Source organism: Pelophylax lessonae (assembly GCF_965119305.1).
Source record: "Pelophylax lessonae genome assembly, chromosome: 3".
In the NCBI taxonomy this organism is placed as follows: Eukaryota; Metazoa; Chordata; class Amphibia; order Anura; family Ranidae; genus Pelophylax; species Pelophylax lessonae.
The window spans coordinates 241,370,055-241,387,994 of record NC_138770.1 but is presented as its reverse complement, the minus strand read 5'-3'; the positions used below and the strand labels follow the sequence as shown (position 1 = coordinate 241,387,994).

At 43.3% G+C, this 17,940-nt stretch overlaps 1 protein-coding gene across 1 annotated transcript in view; it reads left to right on the top strand.

Annotated features, from left to right (window-relative positions):
• Window positions 1-5,648: 5,648 nt before the first annotated feature.
• LOC309550459 (succinate receptor 1-like) overlaps window positions 5,649-17,940 on the top strand; it is a gene marked incomplete at its 5' end in the record, with an annotated part of 34,701 nt that continues 22,409 nt past the window's right edge. Inside the window, 2 exons of the mRNA XM_082250832.1 lie at window positions 5,649-5,709; window positions 8,375-8,522. Of these exons, the coding sequence (XP_082106958.1) occupies window positions 5,649-5,709; window positions 8,375-8,522 (209 nt within the window). The remainder of the gene's footprint in view (window positions 5,710-8,374; window positions 8,523-17,940) is intronic.

Sequence of the window (17,940 nt, the reverse complement as noted above, 5' to 3'; positions counted from 1 at the left end):
GTCCTTCCTTCCATCGGACTCCGCTCTACGGGGGAACCTGCTCTCGGCAGGGATCAACCGACTCTCCGGGTCCTTCAGCAGAGTTGCAGACGGTCACATAGGGGATCGGGTATGGGGTTGTGTCGTCTCGGACTAACTTCTCCTGGGGTCTGGAGGATTGTGAGCGTTCACCATCATTTCTCGGGTGGCTCCCTTGTCGGCACTAGCATGAACTCAGATCTGGCGCCATGACCAGGCTCCTCCCCCCGTCCGAGATGTTCTCTTCCCTTACTTTTTTAATGACAAACAGCTACTTAATAAATATTAGTGTGCCAGCAACAAATATCTACACTTTTTATCACAAGGGTTATAAACAGATCAAAAGATCATCAGTTGTGTATCAAAGCAAAAAGATTTTAGTAATATTTTAGGAAGACTTTTTTCATAGTAGGAGTGGTAATTTTAGTATTTTAGTTCAGAATGTAAAAATGGCCAAATCAATCATATCATTCATCAGAGTTTTAAAAATGGCTTGACAGTTTTCTCATGATTAAAAATATTGACAGTTTATGACCCCGGTTACCCGACATATCGGGTTACATCATAGGTTTGACAATTCTTGTGTAAAATTCAGGGTCCTGGAGATTATACCCCCTGATCCCAGAGGAGGCAATTGGGACCAGCGGATATTGCGGCGTGAAACTCTCTGGATAGAGAGACTGAACGCTACCATGCCCCCTGGACTGAACGAAGCCCACTCTTACAAATCATTTTTGTAAGTCATTCATAACTGAATTTTTTCCTCTAGTTTTTCATCTCTTAGTTTGTTTTCATCCCCCCCCCCCTTCCCCCGCCTCTTTTTTCTCCCCTTTTTTTCCCCTTTTTCCTGTTCTGTCTCCCTGTCCTTCATCAGTAATCCATGCTCAATTTGTATGATGTATATAATTTCTGGCTCTAATTTATAGGGTTTGACTACCCTGTTTATAGCCAGTTCTTATGTGTAGAGTGATAATACCACTTCTACTATATAATACATTTATCGAATCTATTAATATGTTAAATATGTTTCAAAATGTTTATGGTCAATTGCATTTTTGTATTTGGCAATGTATCCCATTTGTGTCACATTTATGTATTTATGCACACAATGTATTATATAATGTGTGTTATTTTTGCGCTCATGTACTTTATTATGCAATATGTGTTATTCTTGTGTCCATGGTTCAGTATTGGCGGCCATGTATCATCATTTCCTTGCCCTCTGGCATCGGCCCGGATACTCATTGTTTTTTTCCATCCACCGTCAATGGGGTGTGACTGCTTCGGGTCTCTCCCCCAATGGCGGGCATGTGACGTCAGGTATGGCCCTTCCCACTATGGGTTCTGGGAGATATGCTGGATCGTGACTGCCATTCCCTCTTCCGCTTCCGGAGCCCCTCCTCCTGCCCCGTGCGGCGGTCGTTGGCGTGTGTTGGTCAACGTCCGGCTAGTGCGCATGCGTGTTTGCGCGCGCACTCCTCACGCCAACCCCGATGTTCGTCAAGACATCTGTCTTGTACGTCATCCGGGTGGAGTCTCCTGGCCATATATAGCGGCAACTTGGCGTCCTTCCTTGCAATCGCAGGGACTGGACGTGTGACTCGGTTTTTCGACAGGTAACTTTTCCTCCCTCTTGTCATCTTATTGGGCAATAGCAACCTGTATCTACTTTATATCTTGGCGGTGGAGCAGTTTACAGACGGGATAGATCCTTGCTATATCTTTACAATTTATGGCTAACCTTCATATGTCTCATGGATGGATCAATATATGGATTATTATCCATTCAGCCTTTACATTTGCGAAACTAGTATTAGATATATGGTATATGGATCATTATCTATTTAGCCCTTATACTTGCTAAACTAGTACTATATATATATATGTTTTTTTGCTGATATGTCAAACTATTACTATACACACATATATATTTTTTGACAACCAATATCTATCTGTACTGCTCCTCCCCTAATATATTGTGATACTATTGCCTATATAAACTCTTTTCAACCACTTGTCACAGTGAATATGACCTGCCTTATGTCCATAGTGATTCCCTATTGAAGGCAAACATATATATACAGTGGGTACGGAAAGTATTCAGACCCCCTTAAATTTTTCACTCTTTGTTATATTGCAGCCATTTGCTAAAATCATTTAAGTTCATTCTTCCTCATGAATGTACACATAGCACCCCATACTGACAGAAAAACACAGAATTGTTGACATTGTTGCAGATTTATTAAAAAAAAAAAAAAAACTGAAATATCACATGGTCCTAAGTATTCAGACCCTTTGCTCAGTATTTAGTAGAAGCCCCCTTTTGATCTAATACAGCCAGGAGTCTTTTTGGGAAAGATGCAACAAGTCTTTCACACCTGGATTTGGGGGTCCTCTGCCATTCCTCCTTGCAGATCCTCTCCAGTTCTGTCAGGTTGGATGGTAAACGTTGGTGGACAGCCATTTTTAGGTCTCTCCAGAGATGCTCAATTGGGTTTAAGTCAGGGCTCTGGCTGGGCCATTCAAGAACAGTCACGGAGTTGTTGTGAAGCCACTCCTTCGTTATTTTAGCTGTGTGCTTAGGGTCATTGTCTTGTTGGAAGGTAAACCTTCGGCCCAGTCTGAGGTCCAGAGCACTCTGGAGAAAGTTTTTGTCCAGGATATCCCTGTACTTGGCCGCATTCATCTTTCCCTCGATTGCAACCAGTCGTCCTGTCCTTGCAGCTGAAAAACACCCCCACAGCATGATGCTGCCACCACCATGCTTCACTGTTGGGACTGTATTGGACAGGTGATGAGCAGTGCCTGGTTTTCTCCACACATACCGCTTAGAATTAAGGCCAAAAAGTTCTATTTTGGTCTCATCAGACCAGAGAATCTTATTTCTCACCATCTTGGAGTCCTTCAGGTGTTTTTTAGCAAACTCTGTGCGGGCTTTCATGTGTCTTACACTGAGGAGAGGCTTCCGTTGGGCCACTCTGCCATAAAGCCCCGACTGGTGGAGGGCTGCAGTGATGGTTGACTTTCTACAACTTTCTCCCATCTCCTGACTGCATCTCTGGAGCTCAGCCACAGTGATCTTTGGGTTCTTCTTTACCTCTCTCACCAAGGCTCTTCTCCCCCGATAGCTCAGTTTGGCCGGACGGTCAGCTCTAGGAAGGGTTCTGGTCGTCCCAAACGTCTTCCATTTGAGGATTATGGAGGCCACTGTGCTCTTAGGAACCTTAAGTGCAGCAGAAATCTTTTTGTAACCTTGGCCAGATCTGTGCCTTGCCACAATTCTGTCTCTGAGCTCTTTTAGGCAGTTCCTTTTGACCTCATGATTCTCATTTGCTCTGACATGCATTGTGATCTGGAAGGTCTTATATAGACAGGTGTGTGGCTTTCCTAATCAAGTGCAATCAGTATAATCAAACACAGCTGGACTCAAATGAAGGTGTAGAACCATCTCAAGGATGATCAGAAGAAATGGAAAGCACCTGAGTTAAATATATGAGTGTCACAGCAAAGGGTCTGAATACTTAGGACCATGTGATATTTCAGTTTTTCTTTTTTATTAAATCTGCAACAATGTCAACAATTCTGTGTTTTTCTGTCAGTATGGGGTGCTATGTGTACATTCATGAAGAAGAAGAATGAACTTAAATGATTTTAGCAAATGGCTGCAATATAACAAAGAGTGAAAAATTTAAGGGGGTCTGAATACTTTCCGTACCCACTGTATATACAATCTACTTTTTCAGGCAGTACCGCTGCGGATCTGCCCTGATTGACCAATACCATATTGACACCTTGCCCAGTCCCTGTCCATAATTATCTCTGGGAACTACCTAGGTAAGATCATATGTATTCATTACATCTCATACTCTACTGTGGTCTCATACAGATGTCCGTTCATGAATGAATTCTTGGGACATTCTGTGGAGATACTACATTATATGACTCATTGTGGTTCCATATAGATGTCTCCCCTATGAATTTGGGACATCTGGTCGAGATACATCTTATTTATTACCTTCTATTTCTTTTCCTCTTGTTTTGAATCCTCAGACCCTAGTACTCACTAGCTGCAGTCCTGCCCTGGTTCTGTGGTCAGTCTCCCGTGTCCGCCCCCGGGGGGGTCTCCCCTTACCTTGCGGTCTTAATCACATTGCCGGGCCGTTGTTTTGATGCCAGACAGGTGCGCTATGTATGTTTACTCCATTGCCTCTATTCATGGACTCATTACTAACACTGTGTTTTTTCAATTAATATGCAAAGCTTTACTGTTTGACACCTTCATGACATTGAATGTTGTTTATATTTTTTTACATATCTGTGTATGATGTATTTACACTTTCTTCTTGTCTCTTTACCCTAGTGTTTTCATTTGAAACATATAGTGTGAAACCCCCAAAAAATACCCCTGAAGAAGCGGCTATATTGCCGTGAAACATGTCGGGTTAATATTTGTGGGCCGTTTGTTTCCTGTACAGACATCATCTGATTGGATGGTAAACGGGTATACAGTACACTACTACTTACCCCTGTGTAGGATCTCACATTTACCTATATTATAGATAATGAACATGGCTGTAAACTGCATCTGTTTTTAACATCACAATTTGTCATTGTTTATTGTAATTGTTTATTACAGTATACATTTTATTGATTTTTGTTCATAATAAAATATACCTTTTTTACTTCCATTTCTGATTTCTTACCCTTTACATGTGGTTTACCAAGCACCCTAAAAGTCCCCTGTCATAGGCGCCCAATCTTTTCCTTTTGTCGACAGTTATAATTATGTAAGTATAATTTGAAATATTTTTGATCCAGAGAGATGATTTGTCGGCCCTCGGGGGTCAGCGAGGATTTTTTTCTTTCTGTGTGACAAAATTGGCAACAGCTGTCTAGAGGATTTTATTTTGCTTTCCTCTATACCAAAACGACATGGCCTATAAAAGGCCAAACTTTCTAGATACCTTTTTTCCTACTTAAAATGATTGTAAGCCCCAATTTTTTTTTTAATAATAAACATATCATACTTGGTTTTGCACAAAGCAGCCCCAATCCTTCTCTTCTCGGATTCCTCACCGGTGCTCCTTGCTCCTCCTCCCTGCCCAGTGCCTGCAACAGCAAGCCAATTTATGTGTCTATAAGCGCAGCCTATCCCTGCCCCCCTCCCTTCTCACTGGCTGTAAGTGACAGCAGTGGGAGCTACTGTTCTCATACACAGCGCTGGATTGAGTTTGGGCTCAGGTAACTATAAACGGGAGGGGGCTGGGGGGATAGCTGCACTCAGAAGGTTTTTTTTACCTAACGCAGGGAATACATTAAGGTAAAGAAAAAATCCTCAGAACCTCTTTAACAAAGTCATAGGGAATGATTTGACTGTGTACGTCCTGAGGAAGCGTGCCTCACGCACGCAAAACGCGTTGACGTCACACACTTGACGTCCCGCCCCCTACCCTTCGCCCATACATGGCACTGTGGACACAGCCAATACCGCAGCTAGCGGCGCCAAGACCAATGGGATCCTTATGAAGACTGACTTCCGGGTCACGGAGGGCAATGTGGCGTGGCTTCAGCCAGGAACTGTGCGATACCCAACGAGAGAGGAGCTGTTCCTGAAACAAGTGATCTGAAGTATGGTGGTGAAAGAGATCTCTTTCTTTGTGGACACTGCCTGCAACCTGTTTGAATCAAGAGGTATGAGCACAACCATGTTGAGCAGGTCGGCTGATCGGCAAGGGCACTGAAGATATTTGGTAAGACAGTTCCGTTTTATGTCTATGTGAAATACCCATCAGCGATCTATAGCTGGCACTCAGCCATTATACCTGGAAGTTGTTCTTAAGTTGCAGCCAAGTGTAAATGGACTTTTAGCCAATCTGAATGTCTCTGAGTTGGACTGTCTTGTTTCACTAGACATTCAATAAGTCTAAACCACATATTTTGGCAGTACTTTTCACCACTGTCACCCACTTGTGATTTTCTCTACATAGCCACCTGCCCAATATACCCGACATCAACACAGTCTGGACCACTACAGACATACTTCTTGACAGCCGTATCCCTTCATTAGGCTCATTTGTAAGCTGCAAAACCCGATCTCACTGTGAACTGACCACATACTCCTATCAGTGCTGTATCTAGGCCTAGGCCGACAAGGCCCAGGCCTAGGGCGGCACTTTGCGGGGGGGCGGCAAAAAAGCCGCCCCCCCCTGCACGAAACCCCCCCAACCCGTCCTCCCGAATCCCGGGTAGCGGCAACGCTCTGCTGCCTTCCGCCACCCACGGCCGCCTGCCACACACAAGCAGTCCCAGGCGGCCGGCGGCTTGAAGAAGACTACAGATTTGCCTTTCACTGAAGGCAGCTGAAAGGGCGGCGACGGCGGCGTACTTTGCCAGGGGGGAGGGAGGGGAGGGACAGTGCCACCCCCATAGATGCTGGTAACTTCACCTAATTTAGGTGGTGGGGCGGAGCCTAATTCTCCGCCCACCCTCCTCCGTGCAGCCGCCATCCCTGCACATGATCCCTGGGCTGCCCTGCACAGTGCAACTGACTGTGCGTGTTGGACGAGGGGAGAGAGCAGGGGATAGAGAGCAGAGGAGAATCCGGGAACCCCCAGGCCAGGACAGCAGGAGCCAGGAGCAGGTACTGTAAATGAACCTAAATTAAAACTGTGCTCTGCACTGACTGCAGTACATACATTTTAACAGAATGTGAACTGTTTAATGATGTTGCATTGTGATTTTATCATGTACAAAGTGTTTCATGCATGCTAAAATCAATGAAAAATCATTAAACAGTTTACATTCTGTGAAAGTTCATGTACTGTAAAAAAAAAAAAATGTAAAAATACATTAAATATAAAAAAATATAAATCTAAAAAAAAAAAAAAAATGTACTGCAAAGTGTTCCATGCTCTAACTATTACTACGCTGTATCTTGGCCTAGGCCGACGGCTGTTCTAGGGATATTTTGCCACCCCCCCACACAGAAAACCCCCTGCCCTCCCTGACCTGTCCTCTGAGTACCGCCCCCCATGCTGCCTCCTGCCGCCACAGCCCCCTGCTGCACACATACAGTCCCCAGCGGCCGGCGGCTTGCTATACAGTGCCACTTGTCAGTAAGAGGCCTACTTTGCCAGGGGGGAGGGAGGGACTGGTTGCCCCACAGAGGCTAGAGCGGCCGGTGACTGGCCAGACCAGCTGCACTTACTTCAGCTGGTGGGGGCGGAGCCTAATGCTCCGCTTACCCTCCTCCGCACAGCATCACTACACAGTGTAACTGTGTGGGGGACAGGTCTGTCTTTGTCCATAGGAGAGAGAGGAGGACCAGAGAACCCCCAGGACAGCAGGTACCGTATTTACTTTCCGGCCAGTCGGACAACCAAATTTAAACTTTGCACTGCAGTACATACATTTTAACGGAATGTGAACTGTTTAATGACTTTGCACTGATTTCAGCATGCATGGATGGAGCACTTTGCTGTACATGAGCTTTCACAGAATGTGAACTGTTTAATGCGTTTGCATTAATTTCAGCATGTGCAAAGTGTTCCATGCATGCTGAAATTGTAAACCCTTTTTTTTTTTTCTTTTTTCCTCTTTACCCTGAAAGACAAACACATAATGAGCTAGTATGCATCGCATACTAGCTCATTATGAAATACTTACCTTAGAACGAGCCCCCGCCGTGCCGCCTGCTTACCTGTAGGACGGGCGACATGTCCAGTCGCCCGTCTTCCGGGATCGCGGCATCCGGCCATCTGATTGGCTGGAGCCGCGGTGATGTCACTCCCGCACATGCGCGCGGGAGCCAACGGTCACGGCACGGAGTTCTGAAGGAACGAGTGCCCGTTCCTTCAGAGCGCATGCGCCAGTGACGTCACTGGATGCATGTAAGGTAAATATCTCCTAAACGGTACATGTTTAGGAGATATTTACAGTACCTATAGGTAAGCCATATCATAGGCTTACCTATAGGTACAACTTGCCGAGGAGGGTTTACTTCCTCTTTAACTGACAACTGCGCGGCCATGCGATGCTGTACCCAAATAAAATTTACATCCTTTTTTTCCCCACAAACAGAGCTTTCTTTTGGTGGTATTTGATCACCCATTTGGTACCCACTTTTAATGTATAGAGAGGAAGAGGTTGGGCCTAAACAGGAATGGGCGTGGTTTACAGATGTCAGGGCAGGTCTTAAACAGGAAGGGGTGTGGCCTTGATAGGAAGGGGTGGGTCATAGTGAAATTAGGGGGTGCACGAGATTAGTCAGGCCTAGGGCAGCACAAAACCTAAATACACCACTGACTCCTATACTCCCAATTTCAGGGTAATGACTATGGATTGTGATTTTTGTCAGGAGATCTAGTTATATTCATATGGTATTCCTCAGCTGAGTATCTGTATTCCAATCAAGGTAACCATCAGGAGATTGTAGGCTGTGATTATCCTGCAGATACGTCACGCAGCGGATTGCTGCACATTCTGGGGAACTTTGTTGGCCAATTGTAACCACAGGTCGGCATGCCCAGCACATAAGTGGGTAGTAGTGAACCCAGTCATGCAGTGACAGATCACTCCCCACATTAGGGACTAGTGCTGATTCAAGGGGCCAGGTTGGGGGCCAGGAGGGGACCTCAGTGTGTGTATACCATCTTGTCATCTTTGTCCACCCAATTTGGGTTTTCAAGGTCAATATCGTACTGTAATCATGGTGGTTTCTCCATGGAATTTTATCTTGTTTGTTTACTTCATCACCATCAATAAAAATATTTTTTGCACGGTACCAATGTGAGCCCCATTTATGCAGCCTCTCTGAGGTGATCTTTACCGCCTCCATCTTTCCTATTGTCTCTTTAACAAAGTAACTGTTTATGCTATTATTATTATTCTAATTATTATTTAATAGGATTTATATAGTGCCAACAGTTTGCCCAGGGCTTTACAACATGGGGGCAGACAGTACAGTAATAATACAATAAAGGAGGAATCAGAGGGCCCTGCTTGTGAGAGCTTACAATCAAGGAGGGAGGGTCAAGTGATACAAAATGTAATAGGTGTGGGAGATGAACTGATGAAGAAAATTGAAGTACAGTTGTTAGATGGGGGCAGGATATGTTTCTCTGTAGAGAAGGGTTTTCAGGGATTGTCTAAAAACAAACAAAGTAGGAGATAATCGGGCAGATTGGGGTAGGAAGTTCCTTATGATGGGTGAGGCTTGGGAAAAGTCCTGGAGGAGCATGAAAGAAGGTGACGAGGGAGATAGAGAGCAGGAGGTCTTGGGAGGAGTGAAAAGAATAATTTGGTTGGTATTTAGATACCAGGTTAGTGATGTAGCTGGGAGAGTAGTTTTGGATGGCTTTGTAAGTTGTTGTTAGTATTTTGAATTTAATTCATTGGATGAGTGGAAGCCAGTGGAGGGGAGCCTGGCAACAGCATTCATAATGGACTGAGGGGGGGGATAGCCTATGTGAAGGTAATCTAATGAGTACTGAGTTGCTTTGTGGTGTCATTGGTTAGGAAGGGGCGTATTTTGGAGATGTTGAGGACGTTGAGGCGGCAAGATTTGGACAGTGATTGGATGTGGGGCCGAAAGGATAGTTCAAAGTCCAGGATTACATCTGGAACCTTGGCATGCGGGGATAGGCTGATAGTTGTGATATTAATCTTGACAGAGAGATCGGGGGAGGAAATATTATAAGCATGGTTTTGGATAGATTGAGTTTGAGGAAGTGCTATGACATCCAGGCTGATATGTTTGTTAGTAAATTAGTGATATGTGAGGAGACTAAAGGCGTGAGCTTAGGGGTAGAGAGATACATTTGGGTGTTGTCGGCGTAGAGATGATATTGAAAGCCATGGGAGCTATTGGCTGACCCAGGGAGGAGGTGTGTAGATCGCGAATAGAAGAGGTCCAAGAACAAAACCTTGGGGGACCCCAACAGAGAAAGGAAGAGTAGAGGAGGAAGTAGAATTGTAGTAGACACTGAAGGTGTGGTTGGATAAGTAGGAAGAGAACCAGCAAAGAGTACAGTCACAGAGACCAAAGGAGTAACTTTTTTTGAGGAGGAGGTGGTCAACCATATTAAGGCCAGCAGAAAGGTCCAGGAGGAGGAGAACAGAGCAGTGTCCATTGGGTCTGTTAGTAGATTGTGTGTTAGTTTTAGGAGGGCACTTTCTGTGGAGTGTTGAGGGGGAAATCCAGACTGAAGAGGATCAAGAAGGTTATTCTCGGTAAGGTGGTTGCTTAGTTGGTTGTGGACCAGATGTTCAAGAAGTTTGGATAAAAGAGGAGCAAGGAGGTACTGTAGTGGGTAGGTTGATAAGATTGGTGGGGTCCAATGAGGGCTTTTTAAGCAAGGGGGTAACTAGTGCAAGTTTTAGAGAGTTGGGTAAGATGCCAGAACAGAGGGAGAGATTGAAGATGTGAGTTAGAGAATGTAGAATAGAGCCAGAGGGTGAACGTAGCATTTTTGCGAGGGAACAGGGTCCAGAGAGCAGGTGGTTAGCTGTACTTTAAAAAGAAGTTCAGCAACCTTGTCTATTTTTGTGGGGTTGAAAGAGGGAAGTATTGATTGTACCTGTGGGCATGGAGTGTTAAGTGGAGAAAGTATCTGTGCAGCAAAGTTCTCCTCACAAATTGTATTAATCTTTTTTTTTTTTCCAAAATTGTATTAATCTTATGTTTGAAGTTATTGGTGATCTCCAGGGCAGTGAGTGAGTTGGTGGGTGGAGGCTGTGGAGGACGAAGTAGAGAGTTGAAGGTAGTTAAGGGATGACAGGACTGGGATGATAAGTTGTTAAAGTTGTTAATGAGAGTAATAAAGTAGGTCTGCTTGGCAGTAAGGAGGCGGGAATTGTATTTTGAAGGGCAGATTTAGATTGGTTGAAACCAAGAGCACGGCTATGTTTTTTCAACTTCTGGTGTCATCTGTTTGCCAAGGTTATAGGGGTTGGGCCTGATTCTGGGTGTGGTGAGGGAGGCCATTGTGTCACATGAGGATTTGGTTAGGTTGGGGCAGGACAGGGTGAGATTTTGTCATAGACGTGGTCAGTGGCAGAGTAGAGAAGAGAATGATTGAAATGGCGAAGGTTTCTATGGGTAACTGTTAGGCGGTTGGAGGGTGAGGAGGTGAGGGAGAGAGTGAAACTAATAGGGCGGTGATCAAAGAGAGTGAAACAATAGTTGGAGAGGTTGCATGGAGTGCATAGATGGAAGAACACAAGGTCAAGGGTATTGCTGTCAGAGTGAGTAGATGTCCAGCTTATCCTTGTATTTGACATTGCTATGGAATATATAGCAAATGTTACGGATCAGGAACTGTATTCTTATTTTTTGCACAAGTTTTTAGTTGGTTAAATATAATTAATCTATTAAAGGAATCACACTTATAGTGCTCGTTTTAAGATTCCTAGAAAAGGAAATTGATAGAAGTTCATCAGTCTTTTTTTTTTAATTTTAGATTTAGCAATCAAAATATTGTAAGATCAAATGATTAACACTACCTATCTGCTGGGTATGAACAGCTTTATTAGCACATAGAGACTTATCTTGAGTAATGTAGCATCAAATTCATTTAAAAATACAGAAAACAAAGAAAAAAGATGTAGGACTTTAACAGTTGCCACAGATAACCCCAAGTGAAGAAAACTCAGACCATTTAAAAATATACAAAAGTTTTTTTTCACATCATCATAAAAACCTGTATAAATTACATAAAGCTATCCCTCATACATTTACCAACTGGCTACAGTATATTAAAGTGATTGTAACGTTTTTGTTTTTTTAATAAAAAACATGTTATACTTACCTACTGTAAGCAGTTGGTTTTGAACAGAGTGGCCCTAATCCTCCTCTTCTTGGGTCTCTCTTCTGTACTCCTGGCCCCTCCCTCCTTTTGAGTGCGCCCACAGCAAGCAGTTTGCTATGGGAGCACCCGAGCCGAGTCACAGCTCCCTGTGTCCATTCAGACACGGAGCCGTGACCTGGACCCGCCCCTTCTCTCTCCTAATTGGCTGATTGACTTTGACAGCAGTGGGAGCCAATTACGTTGTGCTTCTGTCTCAGCCAAGGACAAAAGGAGTCCTGGGCAACTGAGACACTCCTGCAACATCGCTGGATAGAGATGGGCTTAGGTAAGTATTAGGGGGGCTGACAATGCATTAAGATAAAAAAAACCTTCTGCCTTTACAATCCCTTTATGTGTTCTATGTGAATGAAAACCAACGTCAAATGGCCCTATCAACTTGTTGTATAAGAAAATGAGGGTCTCCGCATAATGGGCCAAGTACAGGAATAAATCAAGCCGTATAAAGGGGAGGCACCACACCAGGGTCACTGCAACTTCAAAAGGACCCTTCCAGAGACCACTTTCTTCTATAACACAAGATGGGAGGAATATATGCAAAAAGAGTGGATCCCAAGGTTGAAGGGATCTATTTGTGTACTAAAAACTGGTTAGGTTTGTCATCCTCACAGTGCGACACTTAAATCAAAGTTAAGCACAACATGTCCTCTTGAAGCTGCAGTGACCCTGATGTGTTGCCTCACTTTATACAGCTAGATTTATATGCCTTGTTCCTCCTGCTCCAACTTGGTTGGAGCCCCTTCTGGCCTAAGATTCTTGACTCTATGCATGGTTCATCAATAAGATGACCTGAAGAAGCCATCTGGCAAAACGCGTAGAGATCCACATTTGTGATGACTTACTGATTCCTGTACTTGGCCCGTCCTATGAAGGCCCTCATTTTCTCATACAGTATCTCACAAAAGTGAGTACACCCCTCACATCTTTGTAAATATTTTATCATATCTTTTCATGTGACAACACCGAAGAAATTACTCTTTGCTACAATGTAAAGTAGTGAGTGTACAGCTTATATAACTCAACACACAGCCATTATTGTCTAAACCGCTGGCAATAAAAGTGAGTACACCCCTAAATGAAAATGTCCAAATTGGGCCCAAAGTGTCAATATTTTGTGTGGCCACCATTATTTCCCAGCATTGCCTTAGCCCTATTGGGCATGGAGTTCACCAGAGCTTCACAGATTGCCACTGGAGTCCTCGTCCACTCCTCCATGACGACATCACGAAACTGGTGGATGTTAGAGACCTTGCGCTCCTCCACCTCCTGTTTGAGGATGCCCCACTGATGCTCAATAGGGTTTAGGTCTGGAGACAAGCTTGGCCAGTCTATCCCCTTTACCCTCAGCTTATTTAGCAAGGCAGTGGTCATCTTGGAGGTGTGTTTTGGGTCGTTATCATGTTGGAATACTGCCCTGCGGCCCAGTCCCTTAAGGGAGGGGATCATGCTCTGCTTCAGTATGTCACAGTACATGTTGGCATTCATGGTTTCCTCAATGAACAATAGCTCATTAGTGCCAGAAGCACTCATGCAGCCCCAGACCATGACACTGCCACCACCATGCTTGACTGTAGGCAAGACACACTTGTCTTTGTACTCCTTACCTGGTTGCCACCACACATGCTTGACACCATCTGAACCAAATAAGTTTATCTTGGTCTCATCAGACCTCAGGACATGGTTCCAATAATCCATGTCCTTAGTCTGATTGTCTTCAGAAAACTGTTTGCAGGCTTTCTTGTGCATCATCTTTAGAAGCGGCTTCCTTCTGGGACAACAGCCATGCAGACCAATTTGATGCAGTGTGCGGCGTATGGCCTGAGCACTGACAGCCCCCCCCACCCCTTCAACCTCTGAAGCAATCCTGCCACAACTCATACGTCTATTTCCCAAAGACAACCTCTGGATATGCGCTGAGCACGTGCACTCAACTTCTTTGGTCAACCATGCTGTTCTGAGTGGAACCTGTCCTGTTAAACCGCTGTATGGTCTTGGCCACCGTGCCATATGGGAGAGTGAGAGCGATAACACCAAATTTAACACACCTGCCCCCCAGTCACACCAGAGACCTTGTAACACTAACAAGTCACATGACACCGGGGAGGGAAAATGGCTTAATGGACCCAATTTGGACATTTTCACTTAGGGGTGTACTCACTTTTGTTGCCAGTGGTTTAGACATTAATGGCTGTGTGTTAAGTTATTTTGAGAGGACAGCTAATTTTCACTGTTAACCACTTGCCGACCGCCGCACGACTATCTACAGCGGCGGTCAGCCCCTCACAGGCAAAGTGACGTAGGTCTACGTCGCTCGCCTGTGAGGGTTTAGGGAGCGAGCGCGCGCCGCCGGAGGCGCGCTCCCGCTCCCGCGTGGTCACGGACCCCCCGCGTGTGTGACCGGCGGACCCGATCGCCGCCGGCCACTCTGCGATCGGCGGGGGAGAGGGAGAAAGTCAGGCAGCTTGTGTAAACAAGCTGCCTGTCATTCTCCTCTCTGTATGAGAGATGATCACATGGATCTACTATGTAGATCCATTGATCACTCTGCATACAGTTGAAGCCACAGCCAATCACAGTTAGAATCACGCCCCTAGGGACACACACAGCCCCTCCCTCTCAAATAAAGTTAACCCCTTCACTACCAGTGTATTTTTACAGTAACAGTGCATATATATAGCACTGATTACTGTAGAAATGTCACTGGTAACCCCAAAAGTGTCAAAAATGTCAGTCAAGGGTCCGATCTGTCCGCCGCAATGTCGCAGTACCGCAAAAAAAAACGCAGATCGCCGCCATTACGCGTTAAAAAAAAAAACAACAAAAATGACAAAAATCTTTCCCTTTGTTAGTAAACGCAATAACTTTTGCGCAAACCAATCAAAATACGCTTTTTGCGATTTTTTTTACCAAACATAGGTAGCATAAAACAAATTGGCCGAAAATATTAAAAAATTTTGATTTTTACATTTTTTTTTGGGGGAATTTCATATAAAAAAAAGGGAAAAATATTGCTATTTTTGCAAAATTTACGCTCTTTTTTTGTTTATAGCGCGTGATCAAAAAATCGCACAGGTGATCAAATACCGCCAAAAGAAAGCTCTGTTTGTGGGAAAAAAAGGACGCCAAATTCGTTTAGGTACAGCGTCGCACGACCGCGCAATTGTCCGTTAAAGTCACGCAGTGCCGAATCGCAAAATACCCTCTGGTCGTTTAGCAGCCAAATCCTCCGGGGCTTAAGTGGTTATACAAGCTGTACACTCAACACTTAACATTGTAGCAAAGTGTCATTTCTTCAGTGTTGTCACATGAAAAAATACAATTAAAATATTTACAAAAAATGTGAGGGGTGTACTTACTTTTGTGAGATACTATATAACAAGTTGATTGGGCCATTTGACACAAGTTTTCATGCACACAGAGCACTTAATATAGCCAGTTGGGAAATGCATAAGGAATTGCCTTATGTAATTTATATTTATTTATTATAAACAGATTTATATTACAATCAAGTTGCCACCTGTCCAGGTGGAATGAGAAATGGGAATGGGAATATACTATTAGAAGCAACAGCTGGTGTGTTAAATTAAAGAACAACTGAAGGTGAACGGAAGATTTGAAAAGCAGGTAACTAGTATGCTGGAATGATTTACTAAGAAATGGTATGATCCTAAAATAGTAAAACATTTTTATTACAAGTGCAAAGAATAGATAGGGTATCTTTTTCAGAATAGGATGGATCTAGAAGGTAGGAAGAATGAGTTAAGAAATCCCCACTTTTATTGGCATAAGATTTTACATTATGCTAAAAGTAATATGCATATTATTTTTTCAATTTTTATTATTATTAATTATTATTATTATTTATTAATAATAACCCATATATTTTTCACATTTTGTTCACATTTTGTTTTTAATTTTAATTTTGTCCTTCCTTCGATATTTGTGATATTTTTATGGGACATGTATATATAGTAATATTAGAATATCGGTTAATAAATAATATACAGTAGTTTAAAAATTAATTGACTTCTTTGATTTGAGTACTTGTTTTTGTTACCTATTTTTATATTTTGAGCACAATCAACACCTGAAAACCTTTCTTATGGTGGATTTAAAAATGATCCCTACCCCCCCACTCTTGTGTAATGGAGAAGTGGGATCTCATTTATTTCTATGTGAGCCGATAGAATATTATTGCTGAGGTATGCAGTCCTTTCCAGTGCTTCTCAGATCAGTCCCTTTGTACCTGAGGATAATTCTGCATTCCTAAAACCAAGCTCTACACTTCAGTTAAAGCGGTTGTAAACCCAATAAAAAAAAAAAATAAAAAAAAAAACCCCGCAAGACAAAGGCATAATGAGCTAGTATGCATCGCATACTAGCCCATTATGTATAACTTACCTTAAAACGAAGCCCCGACACAGACCCCCGGACATCGCTGCGGGCGCTGCCATGATCCCTCGTCGTCTCTTCCGGGTTCGGCGGCTCCGGCATGCGCGCGGGAGTGATTTTTCCGGCAAGCTCCCGGCAACTTAATTGAAGGTCCCCCCGGACCTTCAGAGCGCATGCGCCGCTCGCGCGAGCGGCTGCATGCACTGTAAATATCTCCTAAACCGTGCCGGTTTAGGAGATATTATTTGTACCTACAGGTAAGCCTTATTATAGGCTTACCTGTAGGTAAAAGTGTCAAAAAGCGGGATACTCCCGCTTTAAAAAGTAAATTGAAAATCCAACCTGAAAAGTGGGAGTGTAAGGGGAACAATAAATGTGCAAAACAAACCTGGGAAATAAAGTACAGAGCTCTCAGAATTTAGAAGAAATAAAAATGTAAAATAACATCATCAGCATTGTGTAGCAAATATTATTTTCTGTTTAATGATTTGTTATTAGAGATGAACAACATACTTGATGTACATTGTGACAAATTTTTCACAATTTATATGGCTTGATGGTATTTCAGAAAACACAGTTCCCATAACATAATAATCAGACAATATTTATAGATCTGTTGGAGGTGGGGGGGGGGGGGGGGTTTCCATTGAAATTCCCTTAAGTATTCAATAAACTCGATATATCAATGAATTGTACAACCATAGACATAGGATTCAGAATATCAAACAATTAGTGTTTCAAATGTTTGCGATCCTCCACATATTGACCTAGAAACCTAAGGAGTGATACACCAGGGAGTATCTCTTAGATATTTATTGTAGAGAGTTTCATCACTAACCTTTACAATCAGGTCATGGTAGCAAGGGATTAAACTGCAACAAAAAATATTTAAAGCTCAAGCAGAGAGCTAGAGTAACGGTAAATAAAGAGAAAAATAAAAGGAAAGAGGCAAAAGTTTGGGTGGGGAAAAGAGGGGGTGCCAGGGGATGAGCTCCAGTCAGTAGCCTTTTAGTGCAGTATCTGGTCATCACCATAAGCCTAGGACAAGAGTAACAAGGATCTATCAAATAGTATTCTATTCATGGAGACCATATGCGCTCCCGTAATTGAGTATGGCTGCCATTTTTTAATGAATTAGGTAACACAACAATTTTTCTACAACTTGTGCTATTGTCAGGATAGAGAACCAGCATACTTTTTCCAATGCTTTTTTCACTGTAGCAGAGAAACATCAAAAGGTGAATTGATTTTTGGTGGAGTCAGGTAGTTTTTGGTTTAACAGTGCTTCTTTTGGTGACTTTTGGATGCCCTTCCCAAATAAAGTATATAAAAAATGTTTGTCCAGAACCTTTTAACTTTGGAATACTCACACCAAATGTGCATAAAGGTTTCTGGTAATTGGCATCCCCTAAAGCAGTGGTGGCGACCATTGGCACCCCAGATCCCCAGATGTTTTGGAACTATATTTCCCATGATCCTCAACTACACTGCAGAGTGCATGAGCATCATGGGAAATGTAGTTCCAAAACATCTTCCAAGGTTCGTCATCACTTCCCTAAAGCAATGGTTCAATGCAGGTCTTTATTTAGTCAAATAGATTGTGACCCAAGACCCAGGCTCCTCCAATCCGTGGGTGGGAATACAATATAAATGCAATATTTCCAAC